The 24,342-nt window shown below is 27.4% G+C and overlaps 2 protein-coding genes and 1 long non-coding RNA gene across 6 annotated transcripts in view; 2 read left to right on the forward strand and 1 right to left on the reverse strand.

Moving 5' to 3' along the window:
- On the reverse strand, nucleotides 1-15,119 carry LOC105833785 (protein claret segregational). Of its 3 annotated transcripts, none has more exons than XM_036283364.1 (5): nucleotides 14,639-15,119; nucleotides 4,096-5,111; nucleotides 2,828-3,125; nucleotides 2,315-2,589; nucleotides 1-658 (listed from the first exon to the last, which is right to left on the reverse strand). In XM_036283364.1, the coding sequence occupies exons 2-5, from the start codon at nucleotides 5,109-5,111 to the stop codon at nucleotides 235-237; spliced, it is 2,013 nt and encodes a 670-aa protein (XP_036139257.1). In that variant the 5' UTR covers nucleotides 14,639-15,119; the 3' UTR covers nucleotides 1-234. The 3 variants fall into 3 exon arrangements, with proteins under 3 accessions (XP_036139257.1, XP_012531225.1, XP_012531224.1); XM_012675771.3 differs by lacking the exon at nucleotides 14,639-15,119 and adding an exon at nucleotides 8,066-8,432; XM_012675770.3 differs by lacking the exon at nucleotides 14,639-15,119 and adding an exon at nucleotides 7,983-8,432.
- LOC114255479 lies at nucleotides 658-3,008 on the forward strand. Its single transcript, XR_003626729.2, has 3 exons — nucleotides 658-1,247; nucleotides 2,413-2,535; nucleotides 2,836-3,008. It is a non-coding gene; the product is annotated as an uncharacterized LOC114255479 (long non-coding RNA).
- Nucleotides 9,770-24,342, forward strand: part of LOC105834558 (pyruvate kinase) — a 21,452-nt gene continuing 6,879 nt past the window's right edge. Inside the window, exons 1-3 of one of the 2 annotated variants that reach the window (XM_036283365.1) lie at nucleotides 9,770-9,964; nucleotides 15,126-15,161; nucleotides 23,433-23,777. In XM_036283365.1, coding sequence (XP_036139258.1) covers nucleotides 15,135-15,161; nucleotides 23,433-23,777 — 372 coding nt within the window. In that variant the 5' untranslated portion in view covers nucleotides 9,770-9,964; nucleotides 15,126-15,134. The remainder of the gene's footprint in view (nucleotides 9,965-15,125; nucleotides 15,162-23,432; nucleotides 23,778-24,342) is intronic. The other variant, XM_036283366.1, reaches the window with a different exon arrangement.

Raw genomic sequence — 24,342 nt, forward strand, 5'->3', positions numbered from 1 at the left:
TACTTTTTTCGAAGATATATTATTTACTTTATTTAATATATTTAACAATTCATATTATATTATTATTAATGTCACAAAAGAGATAGTTTTATGATTTTGGTACTAATCAAGAAGAGAATGTTCTTAACTACTTTAAATTACATTTGTAATGATAAAAATGTTAATCCTGTAAAAATAAAATATCTTAAAATATAACGTAACACTATTTCTTAATTAGATCTAATACATTAAAATTCAATTCGTCGTATTTTGTAAAATCATTCGGCTTCGTTTAATATTTCCAGTTTTGCAGTTATTAACATTACTAGCAAATCTCATTGAATTTAATGTCTCATTATAACATTCGTCTAGCGGAGATATATTTAGTAACATCAAAGTTTTTGAATTGCCTCCCAGAGAAGGCATGAGTAAATGCGTCAATTTAGAATTTCTGTACGGAACATGTTCCTGTTTCTTTAAAAGCGCTAAAATGACATTGCCAAGATTTGCTAGCGACTTATTGATATTTTTCGTTTCTGCCGTTCTGACAGCTTCTTCAGTCTTTAAACGTTCGGACCCAGCCAAGTCGACTAAATTCAAATTTCCTATTGATACTTCTTGTTTTATAGTATGTGTACCAATTAGTCGTATCCTTGCCACTGAATGGGATCTAGACGATCTAGAATGTAAAATATTATATATTATTATATATATTATACATTCTAAGTTAAATTATAATATAAAGAATTGAATTTTTGTTTCGTGCATAATTGAAAACCTAATGAAAAACCTAATAAAATTCTTTTTATTATTCTAAGGTGTTGGGAAACCAACAAAATCTGATTCATTATAATGCATAATTAATATCTTTTGCAGAATAATGTCATGTTTTGCATATTTCGCATAATATAACCAAAACATATTTTTGTCATAACATATGACAATTTTAATTCGCCGTTGATCGAAGTAAATTGAAATTTTGTGCAATGCCATTAGATATGCCATTAGATAGAATCTCTGGATCTTATAACGTATTAAAATGGCGTAGCATTAGTGTTTGTGCTGATTTAAGTCTTTTGTATGGAGTGTTAACATCGAAAGATAGGAAGGCTAAAAACAAGTATAAATGTAACTCAAAGAGTAGAATTCGATAAAGAGAGAATGTACATGTTTGATCGCAAAAAATGATAACATGCCGGTGCAATGTAAAGCCTATCGCACAATGGCAAGAAACAGGAACAGGAAACAGAAATTATAAATAAGAAATTGTAAGACATTTGGAAAACTCTTGTCAAATAATATCGAAGATTTAATTCGGAATCGAAAATTCTTGTCAGATAATATAGAGCTGTAATGATTAGTTGGTTATGAACTTATAAGAGAACGAAATAGAAATAGAACAGTCATCATGACGTAATAGTGAGAGAAGCCTGCGAAATCAGGAATCCTGAGATGTTTGCTTAGAAGGTTGCTCTATGCATATTTGAATCCAATTTTTTATTTAAAATTTTTTAATTTATTATCTGTGTGGATAGATTGTTGTATCTGTTTTTTATTTCATATTTTCTTCAATATATCTTCATTAAACTCCATTTTTAATACTAGATAGTGGTTTGTCATTTTTCCAAAGCAATAATAGTATTTAAAATACATATTAAGTATTTGTTATTATATCATATATTTAAGATTTATCTTAAGTATTGTCTTAAGATATCATTAACCAATCACAGAGAATTAGCATCTTAAAACATTACTTAAGATATTCTTGAAATCAGAGTTGACTCTGAACTACCAGCCTAAGAAATAAGATTATTCGCACTAAAATGCAACTTATTTTATATAATTTCAACAAAATTTTTTACATAATTAAACATTTTTTAATGACAAACTTTATGTTCTTATTGATCAAGATTTAATTGTGTAATATATAATTGTATATTTTTTAATAATTGAGCTATTTAAATCTAATTGCCTAAACTTCGCTTCTTATAATATTCTATTGCAATTTAAACTACATATATATAACATAAATACAAAATAAACTAAAGCAAGCATAGAGTAGCAGGTAGCGCACTGATCTATTGTGCTGAAAGTTCAGAGTTTGATCCCAGGCAGAAATAAAAAAATTTTACTGTTTCTTTCTACTTTTCAAATGGAATGACAAGCCATCAAGAGTATTGTACGCCTAAAAAGCTTTCTATCTTCACAGTTCAGAACAAATGTTTTAAAACTATAGGTTCTATCTGTTATTCACGTATCTATTTCCATGTGCATTACAGATAGAGAACATAAGATCGTCGTAAGACATTCAAAACCGATACACATACAAACTTACCGTTCATTTGAATCAGTAGCCGCAACAGCTCGGTTACGTTGTGCGGTTCGTAGACATTCGTGCAATTCCTCTGGACTGTGTATTTCTTTTATTTGCAGATTACTGACGTATAAATCTTGACCTTTGTTGTCAACCATTCGTATTTCATGCGTTTTTTGTTGTGAATCGAGAAGATCGATGATGTGTTCGTTGTAAATTTCTAAGAAGCTTGCTTCTATCTGGTACTTCCACCCAAGAAGTTCAAATTGTTTCATTTCTTTGAATATATGACAGACCTGAAATCACATACAAATAATTTTGATTCTTTTATGTAAATAATGTACTAATTATAGAAGATTCAAATTTCATACAAAATTGTATTCCATTTTTATTTTTAATATTATATATTTTTATTTTATTAATATCAAGTCAAATATATTAATCTTCTTATCTTATAGCTAAATTATTTTTTCTTTACTTGTTGTCCAATTTATAATTTACAATGTTATATAACTAAGAAATATAAAGACATACCGTTCTAGGTATCATGCCTTCAGTTTGCAAGCCACACTCTCCCTCCATAGTATATGTTTTACCGGAACCAGTTTGGCCATAAGCGAATACACAAACATTATATCCTTCAAGTGCAGACTGTACCAAAAGGGATAATTCTTCAAATATATCCGCTTGAGATGCGTTGGGTGTAAACACTTTATCAAATGAAAATTCTTGTTTTATTCCTCGTAACTTTCCACTGCAGCTGACTGCATCTGATCCATCTGATTTACTCACTTCAATAGTACAGTCATCTATAAAGCTTATATTACACATCCTATGCAACAAAAAAAAATTTACATGTACAAATCAAATAAAATATCAAAACAAAAGAAATATTTTTATTCATAGCAAGTATTAACAAAAGCTTATCAAATTATAAAAGTATCATTAGAAGTTTAAAATAGAGAAAATTATTAATTTTCTAATTTTCTCAAATTTAATCTGAAAAAAATTAAACTTTACACAAAAATTTTTTATTGTATTTTCTTGTATGTATTTTTCAATTGCAAGCGAATTTTTACTTTGCAAAAATTATAAATGTACAGTTGAAAAGAAATATCCTACACAAATATCTTTGTACTTATGACAAAATCATATTTCAAAATTATAAATTGAATTTATCATAAATCAAATATTTATACTTTATATAAAATATTATTCATGCAAAATAATTATTTTATTACTAATAAAAACAATTAAGATCTCTATTTACGAAATAATAAAATAAATTTTTTTTTTAATTATAATTCGTAATATGATATGTACCATCACAAAATATTTTGCTTAAATACAATTTGATAGTAACAATTTAGGTAAAGCAACTTCGATTGTATTGAATTTGATGTGTTATCAAAGTCAGAATAATTATAGACCCCATATTTTTCAGGTGAAGTGAGATTCACCAAATATTCTTCCTGGATTACGACCCAAAACGAGGTCTATAATTAAAGTCCAAATAAGAAAATTGTTATTTTGTTTATGAAATATATTAATAACTTTTTAACAAATAATGAGCAATGGCTAATATGTCTTAAAGATCATTCACTTATAACATTGACAATATATATCAAGGTAATCAAAGATAATTCCCTTATAATTACCTGAACTTATTAACTATTTTTAGTTATCGACTATTTTATTTATTCTTTACACTATTTTTAGAATAAATTTATTGACTATAAAGTAATGCTAGATAATACTGAAACTCCTTAATTAGTATTAGAAAATATTATACAATAACTTACGGTTTCATTTGTTCAATCTCCTTTAGAGTTCGTGGCCGAACTCTGCAGAAAACTCTTATATTGCCCTTTAATTCTTGTATCGTATTGTGTAATATTCTACGTTCTTTATCCATTTTATGAGTCAATACTTGTAACTCTTCTTTGACAATATTTAAATCCATATTAATCTTTTTTTGTAATTCTAAATCTGTTTGTAAAATTGTTAATTGTTTAGTTTGTTCCAAAATCAATATTTCTTGTTTCTTACAATTTTCCTTATATTCGCTCAATTCACGAGAAAAATTTGTACACGATTCTGTCGATTCCTTTAATCGTTTTGCCAAATCTTCTTCATTCTTTCGAATTGTAGATATTTCTACTGTTAAAATTTGAAGTTCGGTAGTCAAAGTGTTATTTAAAACTTGAAGTTTTTCCGTTTCGTTTTTACATGTAGCTTCACTGGTCTTTAAAGTATCTACTAATTCCTGGAGAACGTTGTATTTTGATTCTATTTCTTTGTTCTTCTGTTGTACAACCGACAGTTTATCACTTGTCTGAGCTAAACGACCACGTAAATCCCATTTTTTAATCTTGCCTGTCTTATCTGTATCTTTTTTTATAACTGTGTTTACTTTGTTTACTGCATTCGTTAATGTATTATTATTTGGCTTGTTCACTAGTACTTTAGTGGCAGGTTTAATAAAAGGTTTTTTTGTTTCTCCATGTATTATATTATTAGTAGCTGTTCGTTTCACTGCTTTCACATTATTTGGTCGTGTGATGGTTGATAATGTTTTGGCTCGAACTAAGGTTTGTTTAACTGCTAATTTATTATCATTTATAGCTCTTGTATTGGTAGATGTTAATGTTGACGCCGATGCTGATGATGTGGATATTAACATTGTTGATGTTGATACCAATGCTGATGTCGGCATATTATTACTATTATTGGTTCTTTCATGATTATTTTTAATTATATCCGTTATACTAGTCGCCTTTTTTATCATTATTTTTGGTTTTGGTAAGCGAGATTCCATCTGTCAAATACAAAAAGTAAAAATAATTTATATGTATTACATAAATAAAAGAAAGTTAAAGTATTCAAAATATACTTAACATAAAAGAAACAAATATAGCCATGCACATAATGTAAAAAAAAAAAAAAATGATTTTTCTAAACCCATATTGTTAATAATGTATTACATTTAAGATTATATTTTTCAAAATTATAGAAAAATTTTTTTAATTAAAAATCGTTCTACATTGCATTTAAAAATAATAGTAACAATTTGACAGTAATTTTCTACCCGAGTTCAAAATTATTTTAATAAGAAGTAGAAAGATGCTTAAAAAGCGTATTAAAAAATAATAATTGGCCTGTTCTTTTTAGCTGCACTGATGCACTGGTGCAATAAGTTAAAACGAGACAAATATATTTTTTCTCATTCTAACTTGTTGCATCAGTGCAGCAGTGCAGCAAAAAAAAACAGGCCAAATAATACAAAGTTTTGAACTTTTTTACATAAGTATTCAAGATAACTTATGTAAAGGTTCTTCACAATACAGAAATTAATTGTTCTTTAAATAACGTTTATTTATTTACAAAATAATTAAGTTCAGAATTGCAATAAAATTTTGCATAAATTATTATTACTTAAAGTGCTTAGACAAGCAAATTAAGATTATACTGTTATTTAAAAAATTCTAATATTATAACAATAAAAAGCAAAGTAAATAAACTATATATGTAAAATTTATTGGTAACAATATTAATGAATTCTCAATGCTTGATCCACTCTCTACAGCAGTTAGGATGCAACACATATCTTTGATACATCTTAATCACAGGTGATAATACATCCTTAAATAATATTAGATATATGTAAGTTTTTTACAATTTATTTGAGACAATTTTCAAGAGATTCTAGCTAGTTTCATTCATATAATACCATCTTTATAGTAATTCTTATAATAAACAAGGATTGAACACTGACATAAGAAGAAATTGGCATAGAAGTAGAAAAAATACAGGTTTTCCCCAAATTTGATCTAAAACATACTATGGCTGAAGCATACTGCAGAATATACAAAGTCCATAAAGTCTGAATACAATCAAATATATTATAAACAATGCATTTTACAAAAAAATGCTTTATGTAAAAGTTGTAAGGTTTAAAATTTAATCATTTTAGATTATATTAATGTCATATGTAACCTATTTCTGATGGAAAATGTTATCATTTTTAAAAAACATAATTTTTAGTCAAATATAATATTATATAATACAAATTTAATTTATTAATAAACCCTATTTATATAAAAAAATAAAATTAATTTTATGGAGATTAAAAATTGTAATTCATACACACACAATTTTTTACCAGAAAACGTTAATATATTTTAAAATTAAAATTAATACATATAAAATTAATTAAGAGTTATATAAACAAAAAACTAACTCAGTTAAAAGTTGCATTAAGATCAAATTTATTCAAATTAAAGATTGATTGTACAAGGTAAATTTTTTATTCAGACTTTTATACTTTGAGATATTTGATGTCAATAAGGATTAGAAAAATTAAGAATAACGGGGAATTAGAGCAAGAAATTTCAAAGAAAAAAATTAAAGTTATGAATGACAATAGGTGGGTAAAGTTATGTTGGAACAAAAAGCAACTGAGGGCTGGAATGACCAATATAGGAAAAAAAGGGAGTTATTATAACAGAAATGGATGGTCCTTGAGAGCAATAGAGATAGTAGGAAATAATGGGGCTGAGAAAATTTTGAAAGAACTGAAATATAGGGATAGAGACGTTCAAAACAGGAAGAGTAAAATAAATTAAGAAACGCAAGCTATAATACAAAATACAAAGAAAAAACAAATAGGGTAGGTTTAAACCCTAGATATTTAAATAGAAAAAAATGTTGCAATTAGAAGAGATGATGCAAGGGTGCCCTCACCCCTTGTTAGTTAGATTAAGGTGAGAAAACATGGAAGAGAATAATAAATATTGGCTAGAAGAAGAAGAAAGATTATTCGTATTTTGTAGAAAAGGAAAAAATAAGCTAGAATACTTTAGAGAAAATCGCGAGATAGCAAAAACAAGTTATTAAGTGGTTCAAGATATTAGATAAAAATAAGATGGTAATACTAGAAAGACTAGAAAATGATAAGTTAGATGAAACAAAAGATAAAGTTTTAAGAGAATTTTGGAGAAAAAAGAAAAATTACAAAAGGAAAGGGAGAAAGAAGTAGGTTTCAAAAATAGATGCAATAGATGCTATAAATAAATACAAGCATAAATTAAACTAAATAAACAATGTATTGTAATTATGATATAGATAGCAATGCAATAAGATTTAGGTGTGATATTAAATAAAGACTGACGTTAAGATAGATAGAATAGCAATGCAAAAGTACAGATGAATGGAAGAATATGTGGAAGTTAAATATTGTAAACAAAGTCCCCTTCTTGGCTGTAGTTGAAGTGAATAAAGTATATATTACAGATTAATTAAAAAAAAAACATTTGTATATTAAATTAGAAAGTTATAATTTATATAAGTTAGATTGCCCAAACAATTATAATATACATCATCAAATATATTCAATATTTTATTTGTAATTAAGTTTATATAAAATAACAGAAATATTGTTATGTTTTACCAATATTATAGAATTTATTCAAAATATTCAATTGCTTAAGAAATGTTTGGAAAAGAAAAGCTGCTTTGCTCCTTCTGCTGTTTAAAATTGTTTACAATGATTAAATGCGATTTACACTGGTTAGAAAAAGTAAAGTTTGAGAGAATAAAGAGAGGTTCAAAATTAATTATTATATAGTAAATTTTGACTAAACAAGAAAATATACAAAACAATAACAATATTAAATAAAACAAAACAAACCTTGTCGCTCACAATAACACAATGTTTCAGTCCCAGTAATTCTAACACAACTCTCTACATACTATTATCTACCATACAATTACCTAATAGTCACATAATATTGACATGTCTATTCACTCTATGAATTCGAGTTTTTTCGTAAAAGTAATATGAAATTCGAGTATTTTTCCGTAAAAATAATGTAAAACTCTCGTAATCACGAATCAAACACAATATCCATCCAAAATCTACACGAAGAATATCGTACGTTCCGTCTTCCGTCCTTTACGTTGAACTTTGGCAATGACGGTTAGCAATAGTTTTATTTGAACTTAAATCAGAATACGGATTATATGTGTTTATACATTAACCAATGAGAGATAAGAATGCCTAACTTCGACGAATACAACAGAGGATGCGACAAACGAGCCAATCAGCAAATGTTTTTCAAAATAGAGTGTAAGGGACGCAAACATAAGCAAACGTAAATAACTTTCTCCTAGTTATAATGAGTTAAGTAAGTAAGGGAGCGTTCCCACCAAGCGCGTCAAGTGTCGCGTCGTCCTTCGCATCCAATCAAAACATCCATTATATTTTATCATAATAAAATGGAAACGTTTTGATTGGACGCGAAGGATGACGCGACGCGTGACGCACTCGGTGGGAACGTACCCTAAGGGTACCCGCACACACTTTTGCATAACGCATAACGTATGTACATAAGCAAATTGATTGGTCCATAAGCAAAGTGCATAAAAAATTCAACTAATCAAATTTCTTATGCATTTATGTTATGCGTTATGCAAATGTGTGTGCGGGGGCCCATAAACATAGCATAAGGGCTCTGTAGGCCTATTCTGTAACTCGTTAAGAGGTATCGGTTTCGTTATACTGTCGTTGCGCAGCTTTTTTACCATATAAAATATCTGCGCAACAACTGTATAACGATACCGATACCTCTTAACGAGTTACAGAATCGCACTGCTGGCAGACTAGTGCGATTTCCGTCGCGCGCGATGCGCGATATCCAATGGGCGTACAGAAATGAACGGAACGGCGGTCGCTCATTGGACATCGCGCGTCGCGCGCGACAGAATCGCGCTGATCTGCTGGAGCCATAATGGCTCTGGCACACTAGACGCGATAAGCGACGAGCGATAAGCGATATCCAATAAAAGTTCTGCTTTTTCCAACATGGCGATGAAATGTTCGAAAATGTAGAGCTCTCATTCGATATCGCTCATCGCTCGTCGCTTATCGCGTCTAGTGTGCGAGAGCCATAAGACCGTTGAACCAATCAGCTCCCAGCATAAGGTTGCCATATTGATTTACATAAGATGCTTATTGGCCTAGCGCTCTTATGCTATGCATAACCTGAGCTACATTCCAAAACGTCGTTTCCGAGAAAAATTTTACTCGAAATATATAGTACACGTAACGTATCCTATATTACATCGAGTAAAATTTTCCTCGGAAAGAACGTTTTGGAATGTAGCTCTGCATATGCATAGCATAAAAACGCTAGGCCAATAAGCATCTTATGTAAATCAATATGGCGACCTTATGCTAGGAGCTGATTGGTTCAACGGTCTTATGCTATGCTTATGCAGCTCATGTCATTTTGGGTCTGTTCGCGTCACATGCCCCAACATGCTCCTATTCACCCCAACGCACTCCAATACGTTGATTCCGATGATGCCAACCTATTAGAATGCGTTGGAATGAGTAGGAGCATGTCGGAGCATGGCGACGCGAACAAACCATTTGTGTGTGATAGCCCTTTGGTGCCACCTCGTGCGAGCGTGCTCTATGCTAGAGTTTGTGTACTATCCTCTTCTTCTTTAATCTGTGGATAAGAATCGTTAAAAAGTGACCTTTTGCGTCCTTAAAACGTCAGTTTGTTGCAAACTGTTGGATAGTTTAATTCGTTCTGTCGTCGATTTTCTGTTCACAACAGTCTATTTGGATTCTCGTTTCCGTTTACCAAATACACGAAACAAAAGGTAACAATCACGTCAATTAACCTCATATTTCATTAATATTCTTTTATATGATTCTCTATTCTTTAAATTAGGTCTAAATTTTCGATTTACAAACTGTCAGAATTCAAAGTTTTTAAAATTTCAGAGATTTAATGAACAATAATTTCAACCGTAATCGAACTTTTCATCTTGCCTTTTAATATTACAAGTGTGAAACAATATTTTCTCATTAATAATTTTATTAGACATAATAACCATCTTATAAGCAACATGAGTTAGTAAATGGATGTGAAAAAAAATATTGACAAGTTTTTCTTGGAAACTACTCAGAAACTTATGATACTCCGATGCATTTGAAAATTTATTTGATCTACATGTCTTGTAATTTTTTAATTATTTATACATTCCCAAAACTAATTGTCCATATATAGGATATTGGTATTATTTTTTGCTATAAATTTACTAAATATATTTTTAGAAAACTTGTTAAGTTTAACATATTTATGAGGAACACATTCACACGAGATATCATGGTTAACTATAATATATTTTGTAAATAGTGTGATTCACTATGTTTTGTTAATTTAATATTATTTTGTCCAATTTTTATCTTTTATATTAATATCAATTATCTTTTATACACACTTTCAAACTTGTGAAAATACAGATAAAGTAGAATCAATGCTTTGGTTAAATTTCATTTAAATATATCTTTTGATTTGATTTTGTTAAATAAATTTTTAGTTAGTGAATTTTGCAGTTTGAATATTTTATAAATCTGAACATGAATAGTTTTGAATATATAACTTTAACAATATTGGTATTTTTTTAAGCTTTATTTTAGTCAACAATCAGATTATTAGATTACGAATTGCAGAATACAAAATATAAAGGTTATTTCAAATTATGCTGTAATTTCAAATATCATATAGTAACATTTAGACAAGATAAATGAAAATTTTTTTAACTGTATTAGCTAAGGTCTGACAATAGTATCAAATAAATACATAATTAAATTGAAAAATTAATTAAACTTTGATGAAAATTTTTCCTAGAATTCTTTATATAATTTTTCAGACATTCTCTATATAGATGTTTTTAATTAGAAAATTTTGAAAATATTAAAACAATTTTTTTTATTATGTTTGTATATTAATTGTTTTTTATAAAAATTTTAAGAAAATCTAATTTATGCGTTTAAGTCCCAAAAGTTCATTAGTTACACTAACAATTTGTTTTAAAAATCAATAGAAGGAATATTTTTTAATTATTTATTTCAATCTAATATTACAATAAAAATATAAAAGGAGACATAGATTATTAACACAATAAAAATTTTTTAACTAAATTTTTTAATAAATAGAAATGGAAATTCCATTATAATGTATTGCAATTGTCACATACACTGATACATCATTTTGCAACACAAATGTAGATCTAATATTTCCATTGTATTTTTGCTTGCTAAATATGAATTATAGTATACAAATTATAGTATACAAATTTAATCATTATGTCATAATTTTGAGAAAAATAGCAAAATGGCTAAAAATGACAAAGGCTTTTATTGGCAATTTTTTTAAAATTTTGTTAATGCCACATAAATTATCAACTTTAGTTTTAAAATATTTTCCTTTTAATATAATTTTTTTGTTTTTAAGATATACAGGGTGTCTCAAAACATGTGGGTCAACACTCGTAAAAAGGGATTGAAATGAACATAAAAGTCCAATATTGTCTTGGGTTAGATCTATCAATAATCGAGATATTAACGTATGGAATCTGCAAATAATCTCATTAATTTCTATTGTAAGTGTGAATAGTAAATTAATGAAAGCTTATTATACATTCACGATATATTTTTTCTTCCGTGTTATGGCTCGAGCGGATCGAGCTCTTCCCTCGGCGCGCTCTCATTCGCGTAATTTGAAAAATTAGTTATTTGCGATTTCTTTCACTTATGAATTTAGACTTTTGACAGTGAAAATGCACAATTATCTCAAGTTATATTTTATTTCTTTAAAACGGTGTAGTGACAATTGAAGACAATTGAAACTTGGCAGATATTTTTATCTATTCATATACTAGATGTACAAAAAAATTCAAAACACTGGTACTATTTCTTCTATATTTTTTTAGCTGTTTTATCCATCAAGATTGTCTTTTTTCATAAGATAGAAAAGGATACCATGTAAAATCAGTGAAAATTAAAATAGTTATAACTTAGCAACCGTTTAATGGATGCGTTTTCAATTTTTTGCAGTAGATTAGGGAAACTAAAAGAACAATTTCACAAATTTTTAGCAACTTTATACCATTTTGAACTTTAGTCCGATACATCCTTAATTTGAAAGCCGATTATATTGTATAAATACAAAAGTAATTTTTTGTATGTAATTCAGTATTAAGATGAAAAAAATGTCTTTTTTATATTAAAAAAAGCTATTTTTATTCTATAATAAAATCAAAACATAAAGATACATTTCTTTTAATTACATAAACATTTTGCATAACATTAAAATTTATTTATAATTTTATTCAATAAAATATTTATTAAAAAACAGAAATAAATTTTAAAATATGTCGTAAAGAGTACCTCATAAATTTCAAATTATTTATGTATTAGATTTATAATAATAGATAATTTCTATTTTGAATGTTAAATTCTCTAGTTATCTCATAATTCATAATTCAAAAAGAGTGAAGAGGAAACCAAATTAAAGAAAATGAGATAAAATTACATTTTCAGTATATTTTTTTAATTTTTTGTGAATCTTGTTTCATCCTTCTTTTTTTGTCAAGTCTTTAAATTTTTATTCATATTTTCTATCCTTAAAAGTAAGGGGATCCATATTTAAGCCTAGGGTAATATTTTTGATAAATTCCTTATCTGTTTATAAAATGTTCATTAGGATCAGTATTCAGAAATGTTGAATTATGTAGAGGAAGATCACCAAACTAGTATTCCCGTCGACATCTAAAATGGACCATTTTGGAAACACGTAGAGTGAAAAGCAGATAAGTTGATGTCATGTTCCGTCTTATTTCGAGACTGCAGCAACCAATCAGCTATTTCATCTCTTTGTTTTTTTTTTTTTTTTGCTAGAAAGAGATGAAAGTAAAATCAACTTATCTGCCTCTCTTTACACGTTTTGCTTTCCTTTCCACTACAATTAGCAGTCCATTCTATATGTCAAGAGGCATACCACTTTACTTTTGGATAACATTTTTGGACGCTTCTGGTCCTCACCGCAGCTATATTGACTTTGTGACATCAAAGGCGAGAAATAATGATTTGCAAATAAAAGTAAGTTTGAATAAATAACACATGAGATCACTTTAATACATTTATAAAATATAGTAAATGCTGTTCTTTTTCCATGATAGTCAATCGTAAAATAAATGTGATACTTAGCCGAATTTTGTCAAGAGAAAAATATTCCTTTTATATATATAAAAGGAATATTATATATATATATATATATATATATATATATATATCCATCCACTTTTAAAAAGGAGATGTTACCGATTTTATAGTTGACAATTTTCCACGATGCGCTGATTGATTTTTTCGCAGCGCTTACTTTGTGTTGCGAGAATAAATGCTATCATTGCGATTGAAATTTGACAACTGTCAAATTGTGACTGTCATTACAGAATTAACAAATGATAATTTGTATAGATGGTTATCTATCGCAATTTATTTTTAAAAAGTATTAAATAAAAGTAAAAAAAGTTAAATAACGCGCGCGGAGCGCATGTCTGTGTTGTCTGGTATATATAAAACAGTTACTATGGTATTCATCGTATTTTGAGAGTTTTATAAGCATGTCACAAATTACATCTCCAGAATACATAACTCCACAATAATTTTTATGCTACTACGATATATCAACGTGTCTTTTCTCGCCTCTGACGTCACAAATTCAATATGGCTGCAGCGAAGGGCCAGGATTAATTTAAACAAAAACTAAAAATAAAACTTTAAAAACATAAACTACAATAGAATGTGTATTGATTGCAATATGATGTTGATGCATTATTGCATGAAACCGTCCACTTTTTTTTTGGAAGATTGCAACGAAAAATTATAGCAACATTGCAATAGAATAAATTTGCAATAATATAGTGTTGCTGTATTTATCAAATAACGTTGCGTAAGAATATTTTTGCTTTATAAAAATAAATAGATATATTATACTATATTTTAGGTAAATATTTTTATTTTGTACATTTGACTATCGCCAATACGATTTAAACGTAAATCAATTATGGTCAACATCCTTCAAATATTGCAAAAAATTATTTTATTACATGTAGCATTTTATTAATATGTATTTTATTATTAAATATATTAAGTATATATATTTTTTATTATTAAAATACATTAAATTAAGAAGTTTTAATTTTTACAACATTGCAATATTGATATAATGTAACTGCCATGATTTGTGTTGTAAGGACAAATTTATTCATTATCAAAATTTTATTTAAATTTTTTTACCAGGAAAAAAATTTATTTTGAAAAAAAAAAGAAATTTTTTTTTATGTGTTCTTTAATTTATATATGGTTTTTGTCTCAAAATTCATAGACTCATAGCATTGTAATACTACTCTATACAAATTGTAATTTTTTTTTGAAAATTTTTAACTTTTTTTCATCTAATTAATAAACTTTATCAATGTACATACATCTTCCTCGATGTCAGCAACATATCCGATTATAGGTTATGCATCTTGATAAAGATCCATATACAAAATATTTTTCTTGCCATTTTGATTAGTTTCTTCTTTCGCGCGATCTACGAAAATTATTTTGGTAAGCATCGGACATGATAGATGTCCTATTTTCGTCCGGTAGACGATCCTATTTTCAGATCCCAATTATCATGAGCTTTTCACATGTTTTGATGTCGCCGCTGATCGCCCGATGCATTGTATCGGTATTAATTTCGATTTTCCGCTCCGTTTCCGTTTGCTGCATCGTTACTTTCGATTGTCATCAACGACGATGACGACAATGGCGATGGTGACGTCTCTGTGCACCTCGTCATGTCTCGTCGGCGATGGTAGATCGCACTTGCGCGCGACTCTTGCAGCGATTCGGGGGAGTTGTCGCAGCGGTGTCACCGCAAACGCACCGTTACTAATATCAGTCTTCCGTTTTTTCTTTGCGCAGCCTACCAAAATGGTTTGGATCACCGCTGACGATCAGGTACAATCGCGATCGATTTTCCTACGATTTGTTAAAGTTTGCATTTTACTTTTAATTAATATTATGATTTCGGTGAATTTAGGTAGTCTCTAGTTAGAAACAACCGTCCGAACGCGAAAGGATCTCGATATTTATTTGTGATGTTAGGAATGATAACACAATTTTTCTCCTACTTGCTGCATCATGGAGAATTTGTTTCACCGAAATTATAATAATTTTGATGTGTACTTTATTCTTTTTCTACTGCTTGAACTTTTTTGTTTACGCATGCACATGTACTGTGTTTGAACATTTGAGTTAATGTATTGGTATTTGTATTTACGCGTGTGTATGGTACTATAATAATGTGCTTGTATATTAAAAACTCTGCTCAAGATAGGTACATGCATATAGAAAATGCATATGTAACCTTATTTAAACTTTCGACGGTGAAGTTAAAAAGTATACGTAATTAAATGTAATAATTTTGTATGATGTGTAAACTGATCGTATAGATGGATAAATTAATCGATGAATTAATTATTAAATTAATCATTAATATCATTTACAGATATCAGATGTGCAAACATGAACTGAAATAGAAATCATTGTAGATTTAATTTCCTTGAATTATTTTATCCAATAATCAAAACCAATCATTGTTCTTTTTTTTCTCTGTAACGCTGCTACATATTAGATATAAAATAAAAAATTATGAAAACTTGAAAATACTTAAAGAAAAAGCACTTTATTTAAATAAAAGGTAAAACGATTCGATAACCATAATGTTATTCTAATTGTAACAAAAAGTTATCAATATTTATCGAAAGACATTTTACTTTTAAAATGTTTTTTTAACAATTGTAATTAATTCTGTAACTATTTACATGTTTTATTGCCTTATCAAACAGATTATAATAATATAACAATATGTGTTGTAGAATATAACGTTATAATAATATCGATATCAATTCTATACATGTATTATGATTATTAATGTTCTCACAGAATGTAAAGTTTGCAGTATATAATAATACGACAATATTACGCTAGAATTTCGCGTCTATTAATATCTATTATTTATAGTGTGAAGTTATTTGAGCATATATTTGCGTGATGTTAAAATCAATTTCAAATTGACATTGCTGTAAACGATGCGCAACGAAGAATTCTATCGCCTTGCTAAACATTTGCTCAATATAACAATGAAGTAATAAAAGTGCGTGTGTGCGCGCGCACGCGCGCACGCGTGTGTATGTGCGTATAATACTCACAAAATTATGCATCATTGTTATGAATTTCTATTGAATTTACAAAAATATCTAAATGATAAGATGCAAATAAACAAAGATATCTAAATCATATATATTTATTTATTTACAAGCCAGTCTCATCTCCAGTTAACTCACAACGGTCAATTGAACTTAAGAATTGCCAACTGCAAATCTATTTATATTATTTTGTTTCTGGTATTTATTTTTTGCAAATTATAGAAGAAAATTATACATTTTTAATTTATTATTAATATATTTTAATTAACAAAATTAAGAAATTAAATTAAGATAATCAGTTTTAAATTTAACAATTTTTAAACTTAATCGGCCGATTTAGTTAACCAAAAATTAAGATTGATTGTAAACATTATGTTAATATTGAAAGACTATCTTTATCGACTTTTTTCTTTAAATTAGGTGGTCATAAATAATTATTTCTTTTTAATAATATAAGATTGTGAGAATATCGATATTTTAACATTTCATGGTCGCTATCTTGAATCCATCATTTTGAATTTCAATTTTGGTAAATAGTTGATTTAGAATTAACGCACCGAAAAACCCATAGAACCGTCTCTATATACAACGCATCTCTTCTAGAAAAACTGAAAGTATTAAAGAATTAAGTATAGGCAATGATACATGACGGAGTCAACAATTTCATTGAAAACGAAACATAATTAGAACGAAACAAAATAAAATTAGAAAATTACAATATATATTTCTTTGCGGTTGACTTATGACATCATTTGCTGCACAAAAAAGTTCGAGACTTTGTACGTATAAAACAAGCATTCTCCTTTATCGAATTACATTAAAAATAATGCTGTATTTTTATAAATAATCTTAAAAGTTTTAACATAAGAAAAAAATTTATTTGAAAATTTATATACATGTATACGTTTGTTAACGATATAGTCGTTTTTATTAGAGACATGTTGATGTTTATTATATCGATATTGTATGCTCACATCAAGTTAATTTGGTCGCTCTAAAAAAAAATAATAATCGCCAGCATCCTCTCTTAAAGGAGCTGTTAAATCAAAATGAATAGATTTTCATGAAATTTTGTAGAGAAGTTCAAATTAGTGATATAAATTGACTGTCAAAATTTGAGAAAGCTGAACTAGCTAATTATTTAGATATTAAATATTTTATTAACATGGGCTCTTATAGGAATCGATGAATTTTCAGAATTTTTCAGTTTTTATTGTCGTATTAAACGTAGAAGTAATGAACAGATGTTAGCGAAATTTTACAACGATACATCTTGGCTGTCCAAAAAAGTACTGTTAAATTTTTGAAACGATGCACTTGTTCGTTTGAGTGAAATAATTGATAAGATTAAAAAAATTTACAATAATCGAAGTAATACAGCACGTAGATATGGTAAATGTGTGCTAGTGATATAACATAAATTTCAAACTGTTGTATTTATCTAAAGGTGGTATAATATTGAAGAAGGTTTATTTTCAATTTTTAAAAAACTTATTTCAGTAATGAATGTAATACTTTATAGCCGAATTTTTTCTTATATTCACCATTATTAACTTTAAACCATATACAGCAAAAAAAAAGAAGGCAACAAAATAGTCATTTGAATATTTTTCTTTACTTGAACCCTTGTGCCACTTGTTGTGCCGGGCAGAAGAACTCCTTCAAGGAAGGTTTTTCATATTCTATAGTCGATCATGGCCAATATTAAAATCTTAAAAAAAAGATCCATTAAACTTTTAGACAATAAAATTATATGAAGTAGAAAATCAATATTGTGTTTGTGTGTGCTTCTAACGTGTAACTATATGTGAAAAGCATTTTGAGCAAAACAATTTCATCAGTTTTTGATGAAATAAAGAAATAAATTTGATACAGAATCTGTAATAGCTGATGTTGGCAAATTGTCGTCAAATTGTCTACATGCGCAAAAATTTTACTCGATTCCTCACCAATCTGTTGATGTAACACATCAGCAAACTTTGTTGATAGATCTTGAGCAAACTATGAATCTGCAGTTAAAATCTGATCGAATTTGTTGCCAACCTACCAACAAATTGTTAGGTATTTTGCTATCTGGGTAAATAATTATTATTCTTCAGTTTTTTTTTCTGAGATTCAAAGAGGGAGCGATCTTATGATTGCTTGTTAGCATCAAAAATATTAAATTGCTAATTAATTTAATTTGTAATATTACGTCTTCTGGTCAAGGACTGTGTTTTAAAATTCACGAATTTCTCAGTACATTTTGCATGTGTTGGAGATTATAATTTTTAACAATAAATTATATACGCGAACATTCAATGTTAGTTCGTATTAGCAATTTCTACAATATATATTTCTGAAAATAATTATTATGTAATACATTTTATCAGTTTTATATGGATCAAAAAAATATTTAAATGGAGTACACTTATCAGTTGTAATAAGAGGAATACAAATTTCACGGTAAATGAAGATCCAGGACAGATTGAATAACTTTACCGAATTGAACTCGGTATTATTCGATTTATTTGTGTATATGTAACATTCAGATAATACATAAAAAGTGTATAATTATGTAAAGTTAAATATCCGAAGTGTGAGCTAATTTAGCTGAAGTGAATTATATTTTCCCTTATCAATAATAACTAAATGTCTTTTCTTACGCCTTTTATGAATAATGTTTTAGACAAAAATTATATGAAAAGTTATTTAATTTGATGATTTGAGTTAATAATTATGAAGAGGGACCAATAATCAATTTTGAAAAAATCAGGGACAAAATGTGTTAATGATTAAAATATTATTTAATTGTTAAATAATAAAAAATTAATAAACTAAAGTCATAGGAATAAAGAAAGTTATAGAAAAAAGAACAAAAAGATAAATAAAAATAAATCAATAATTAAAAAATAAATAAATAAATAGGTAAAAATAAAACAATAGATTAAATTAAATTAAATTAATATGATAATGATTGGAAGCCGAGACGGTACCTGTGAGAATAGAAACAACTATATTTCTCTTTTATCACTGACATTGCTCTCCTTTGCGTAATTGATATACGGAGCGAACTGTAACAAAACGCTATCTGACTTAATACATAGAAGGGAGGAGGGCGAGACTCTGAGAATATCATGTCAAGTGGGGAATAAATTAACTACTGATAAATAATTGTTTAACAACGAATCCGTTCTGTTTATTTAATCCATGGTGTGTTTTGTAGATCATTTCTGAGACTTGTTCTTTTTATAAGGTTTTTTGTCAAGTATTTGAACCTTATCCCAGCTGAATTCATGATTAAAAATTAGATACTTTGTAATAACAAAACATTTTATTGAATTGTTATGAATTTTTTATAAAATTGCAACGAAAAAATTCACATATTTTGTATGAACAACAGTAATAACATTGTGACGATATCCTATTTAGTTTTGTGTATTAAAATTTAAAAAATCTTTATATTTCACATTATTCAAAGATGATTTGACAAAGATAGGTTGGCACAAGTTTTCTTAAATAAAAAAAATTTTATATTATGATTACCAATTACTTAAAGTGTTGTAAAAACAGTTACGTTTCTAAGTGTCTATTTAAAGACAATTTTTTCCAAATTATCTTACTTTAAATATTTAATATTCATTATTTTAAGATTACTGTGGCTCTCTTTATAAATTAATATTTTGTCAAGATTATAGCATTCAATAGAGAGTGGATGCAATTTTTTTATTCAAAATTACAATTATTTTACTACAAATTTAATATACGGAATAATTATGACATACATACCACTTGTCATGAATACAATATATTAATTTTCTACGTTAATCACTTTTCGTAAGTACAATTGGAACATCACTTTGGTAGAGTTTGCATCAGAATAAATAATATAAATTAAACAAATAGCACCATGTTGAATATACTAACTTTGCATTTTTTAATTTACAATTACTCTGATTGACTCTATAATAATTATTTTATTATAATTATAATTGTATAATTACAGTTGTAAAGATTATATTGACATGAATAAAAATAAATAACGTGACATTATATGTACGCATTGATACGTTTATTTATTATTTTAATATAATTTTCAACGTTATAAATATGCTTATATGGAAACATTTTTTGAGTCAACTGTTTACCTTATGTCTGGAAAATTAGCATGAAATTAGCATGGAAATTAGAAGTTTAAAGAGGTTTTAGCATTCCTTTTTATAGCCAATAAACAATTTATTTTTAAAATTGTATAAAGCAACTAAATAATAGACAATAATATTTAATTTGCTAATGTCATACGTAATATTAATTATATATATTATTAATTTTTTTTAATGACAAAATAAAAGTTATAAAACACTTATTTGATGTATATACGTACCAATAACAAAATATGAACATAGTATTTATTTGTTATTATATCTTAAAAATTGTAAATAAAATATCTGATTTAAAAATGTATAAATTAATTCTTTTTATTATAAATTTGTTGTATTTTGTAATTATTACATCAAATGTATATTGCTTTGTTTGTATAAATTTCACAACATTGTATTATTTAAAAGTTGATAATATTAAAATTAAATATTTTCAAAATGGTAGGCTCAAGTAAATGAATTTTTTCTAATTATTGATATAATTAACTTTGTATTTTTTAATATACGCATTAGATCTTATATTTCATCAAACGCTAGAACTTCCGTAAGGTATGGAAAAAATTGAAGTTTAATACCTTCCTAGCACGAAATATGAATATTATTTTTTCTATTACTTTGCAATTAATTGTTCTATGTCTACGAACGTGTCTATTTTTGCCACTCTATGTTTGAAGCCAGAAATGGTGGATGGTGCTTCGAATTGCAAGAAGCACATCTGTGTCGCCGTTATTTTCGCTGTGCATCACGTACTCTATTCGTGATAGCCTATCTACAAGACGAGAAGGTCACAACTACATTAACTCATTCAGTTATATGACTGAAAACGTCACGTTCTAAAATAGCAGTATAGATTTTTGAATTCTTTATTCTTTTGACAGAAACTTTTTTAGTACCTATTAAATTTATAAATGCACTTTATTTGTGATAGATGTCATTTTATTTTTAGTGTAGTATAGTTTTATTTATAAATCTTCAAATTATAAATCTTAAATTTTTGTGCCTGCTTTTGAGTCACGATGCACTGTGAATAAGAATCTACATAGCAATTGTATTGTTATTAGCATATTGCTCGCATAATATACAATTTTATCAAAATTGCACCAATTAAGTTGTATTTGCTAATAAATCGATACTCTCACGATATAATAATTTTGCGTAGCAACTTACCAGTAACTCATCGATAATTTTCAAATCATCATCAAAACTTGTGCTATTGCCGATTGTTATAATAACTATAATATAACATATAATGCTGCTATATTGCTGATAAACGAGATAACTTTGCTGCTGTTATCTTGTTCTTGAATTACTGGCAATACATACACATTAATATATGTATACATAATATATATATACTGTAACAAGTAAATGGCTGTTACCAACGTGTTTCAATTACTAAAGACAAATATGTGGCAAGTTGCTAGTGTAAGCAATCACAGATTACGCGATTTTGCTAAGACGTTTTGTTATCTGGGAGTGCCTTTTTATATACATATTGTGGCGTGTAAAAGTTAACACGTGATTCAAATTTTTTAGAACTGCTTCCACTGCTGCATTTGCTGCTCAGAGGAAGGAACAAACTCCCCTCCACTCACATGTGTACACACACACACACACACACACACACACACACACACACACACACACACACACACACACACACACACACACACACTCTCTCTCTCTCTCTCTCTCTCTCTCTCTCTCTCTCTCTCTCTCTCTCTTTCTTTCTAAAAAGGAATAACAGCATAAACGTATTAAATTTTATCCTTAAAATATATTAGAAAATTTTTGGTTTATTTAGTTTAAAGTCTACTTGAAGAATTTTTATTTTGATAATGTCATACAATCAAAAATTATATTAATGACACAAATAATGTGTAAATAATTCAAAAATATCATGTGGCAAACTTGAGAAAACAAAAAAAGTACTACAAGTGTTAGTGTAGTTATAGTTTCTTTTTTGCTCTCTCCGCTTACAGAACGGAAACAAGATCTAACATTCTACTGTTGTAACAGGAAATTATCAGCAAATTTTTTTTGTTTAAGACCAACACAAGTTGTACATGTTAATATATTTTCTCAAACTTCTTTTAGTATAATTTTTAATAACTTTAACGAACAATGACCGCCAACTAAAATCTTTTAAGTGTTATTCAAGGTTATGTCCTTGATATCAAAATCAAGGTCATTGGCACAGTGTTAATCAAACTAATTAACAAAAATAAGTTGTTTACAATGCTTAAAATTCTTAAAAATTTTTACTTTTAAAATAAGATAAATATATATTTAAGTGTTCCGAAGAAAGAAAAAGCTAAAATGTTAAGTGCAAAAAATATAAGCAATGTCAACAGACTTATTTTGCTTTCCTGATTTTGCTTTTTATTAGTCCGATTTAATTTAAAAGCAGTAAGACAAAATAAAATGTATTTTTTGTTAAAAGTGTGTCACCCCATAAAAATTTTTTAAGCAATAATAATAAACTACTGCATATGAAGTAGTACCTTAATGCATACTCAAAATTAAGTTTAATCACAAAACTTTCTATTTAAAAAAAGAAACATTTTTGCAGTGCTAGGAAAAAATTAAAATAGATTGAGTAAATATATTAAAGGATATATCTATAAAAACTGTTATTTAAAATGTGTATTTTGTAGAAAATAGAAAAAAGCAAATATTCAATAATTACATATATTTCCACACTTACTTGAAATAAGTATTTATTTTATATGTAGTTCAATATATTACTTATAAATAAGTTTCTATATTTTCTATTTTAACTACTTTCCCCAGCACTGATTTTTAACATCCAGTCAATAATTAACAATGTCGTGATTTTATCTTTAGTCTGAATTTTTCCTGATCTCATTGAACTTTTACAGATGGCTGGCAAGCCAAACACCCAAGCGTTATACGCTCAAAGTCAATTGGATCACATGTGTGCCCTGGACATTGACAGTCGAGTATCCTTCGTTCGTTTATCTGGTATCATTTGTACAATTGGTCCTGCAAGCAGATCCGTGGAGACCTTAGAGAAAATGATTGAGACAGGGATGAACATTGCTCGATTAAATTTCTCTCACGGATCCCATGAGTATCATGCTGAAACCATCGCCAATGTTCGCCAAGCGCAGAAGAATTTAACTACCCGTGCTGGTATTAACATCCCTGTTGCTGTTGCTCTCGATACAAAGGGTCCTGAAATTCGTACTGGTCTTTTGGAAGGCGTATGTAGTAATTAATATAACCAAAATGAAAAAATTTAATTTAGTGTAATTGTAATACAGAATAAATTAATGGAGGTGTTACAGGTTATTATTTATAAAATTAAGTATATAATTTTTATTTTTTATCAAATATTTAGTGTTAATCCTTAGTGTAAATTTTTCTCATACATATTTTCTTTCATACATAATTTGTCAAAATTGTTATATACATTTTATAAACTTTAAAAAATTTAGTTTTCAGATTTTTTACATGAATTAAAACATTTTATAGAAATATTAAGAAAATTTGAAAAGAAAATTGAATATTTTTCAGATAAAGACAAAATAATAAGTTCTGAATGTAGTTTTATATTTTTTCTTAAAATTGTGCTAAGATTATATTAGGTAAAATTAAAAATTAATTTTATAAAGCATTATTTATATTAAATTAGAAATTTGTAATTTTTTAAAGTTAGATTAACATATAAAAAATATAATAGTTATTTTATGTTTTTATAATATAGATTATAAAAATTTATAATTTCTTTAAAGTTAGACTGACAAATAAAAACAATTACAATATAGA

The sequence above is a fragment of the Monomorium pharaonis genome, chromosome 2 (genome assembly GCF_013373865.1).
Source record: "Monomorium pharaonis isolate MP-MQ-018 chromosome 2, ASM1337386v2, whole genome shotgun sequence".
Classification (NCBI taxonomy): Eukaryota; Metazoa; Arthropoda; class Insecta; order Hymenoptera; family Formicidae; genus Monomorium; species Monomorium pharaonis.

Coding starts and splice junctions, on each gene's coding strand:
- LOC105833785 (XM_036283364.1), bottom strand. CDS start 5,111: ATGGAATCTCGCTTACCAAAACCAAAAATAATGATAAAAAAGGCGACT. Junction 3,126..4,095: donor GAGATTGAACAAATGAAACC/GTAAGTTATTGT, acceptor TTTGTTGCATAG/GATGTGTAATATAAGCTTTA. Junction 659..2,314: donor GCTACTGATTCAAATGAACG/GTAAGTTTGTAT, acceptor TTTACATTCTAG/ATCGTCTAGATCCCATTCAG.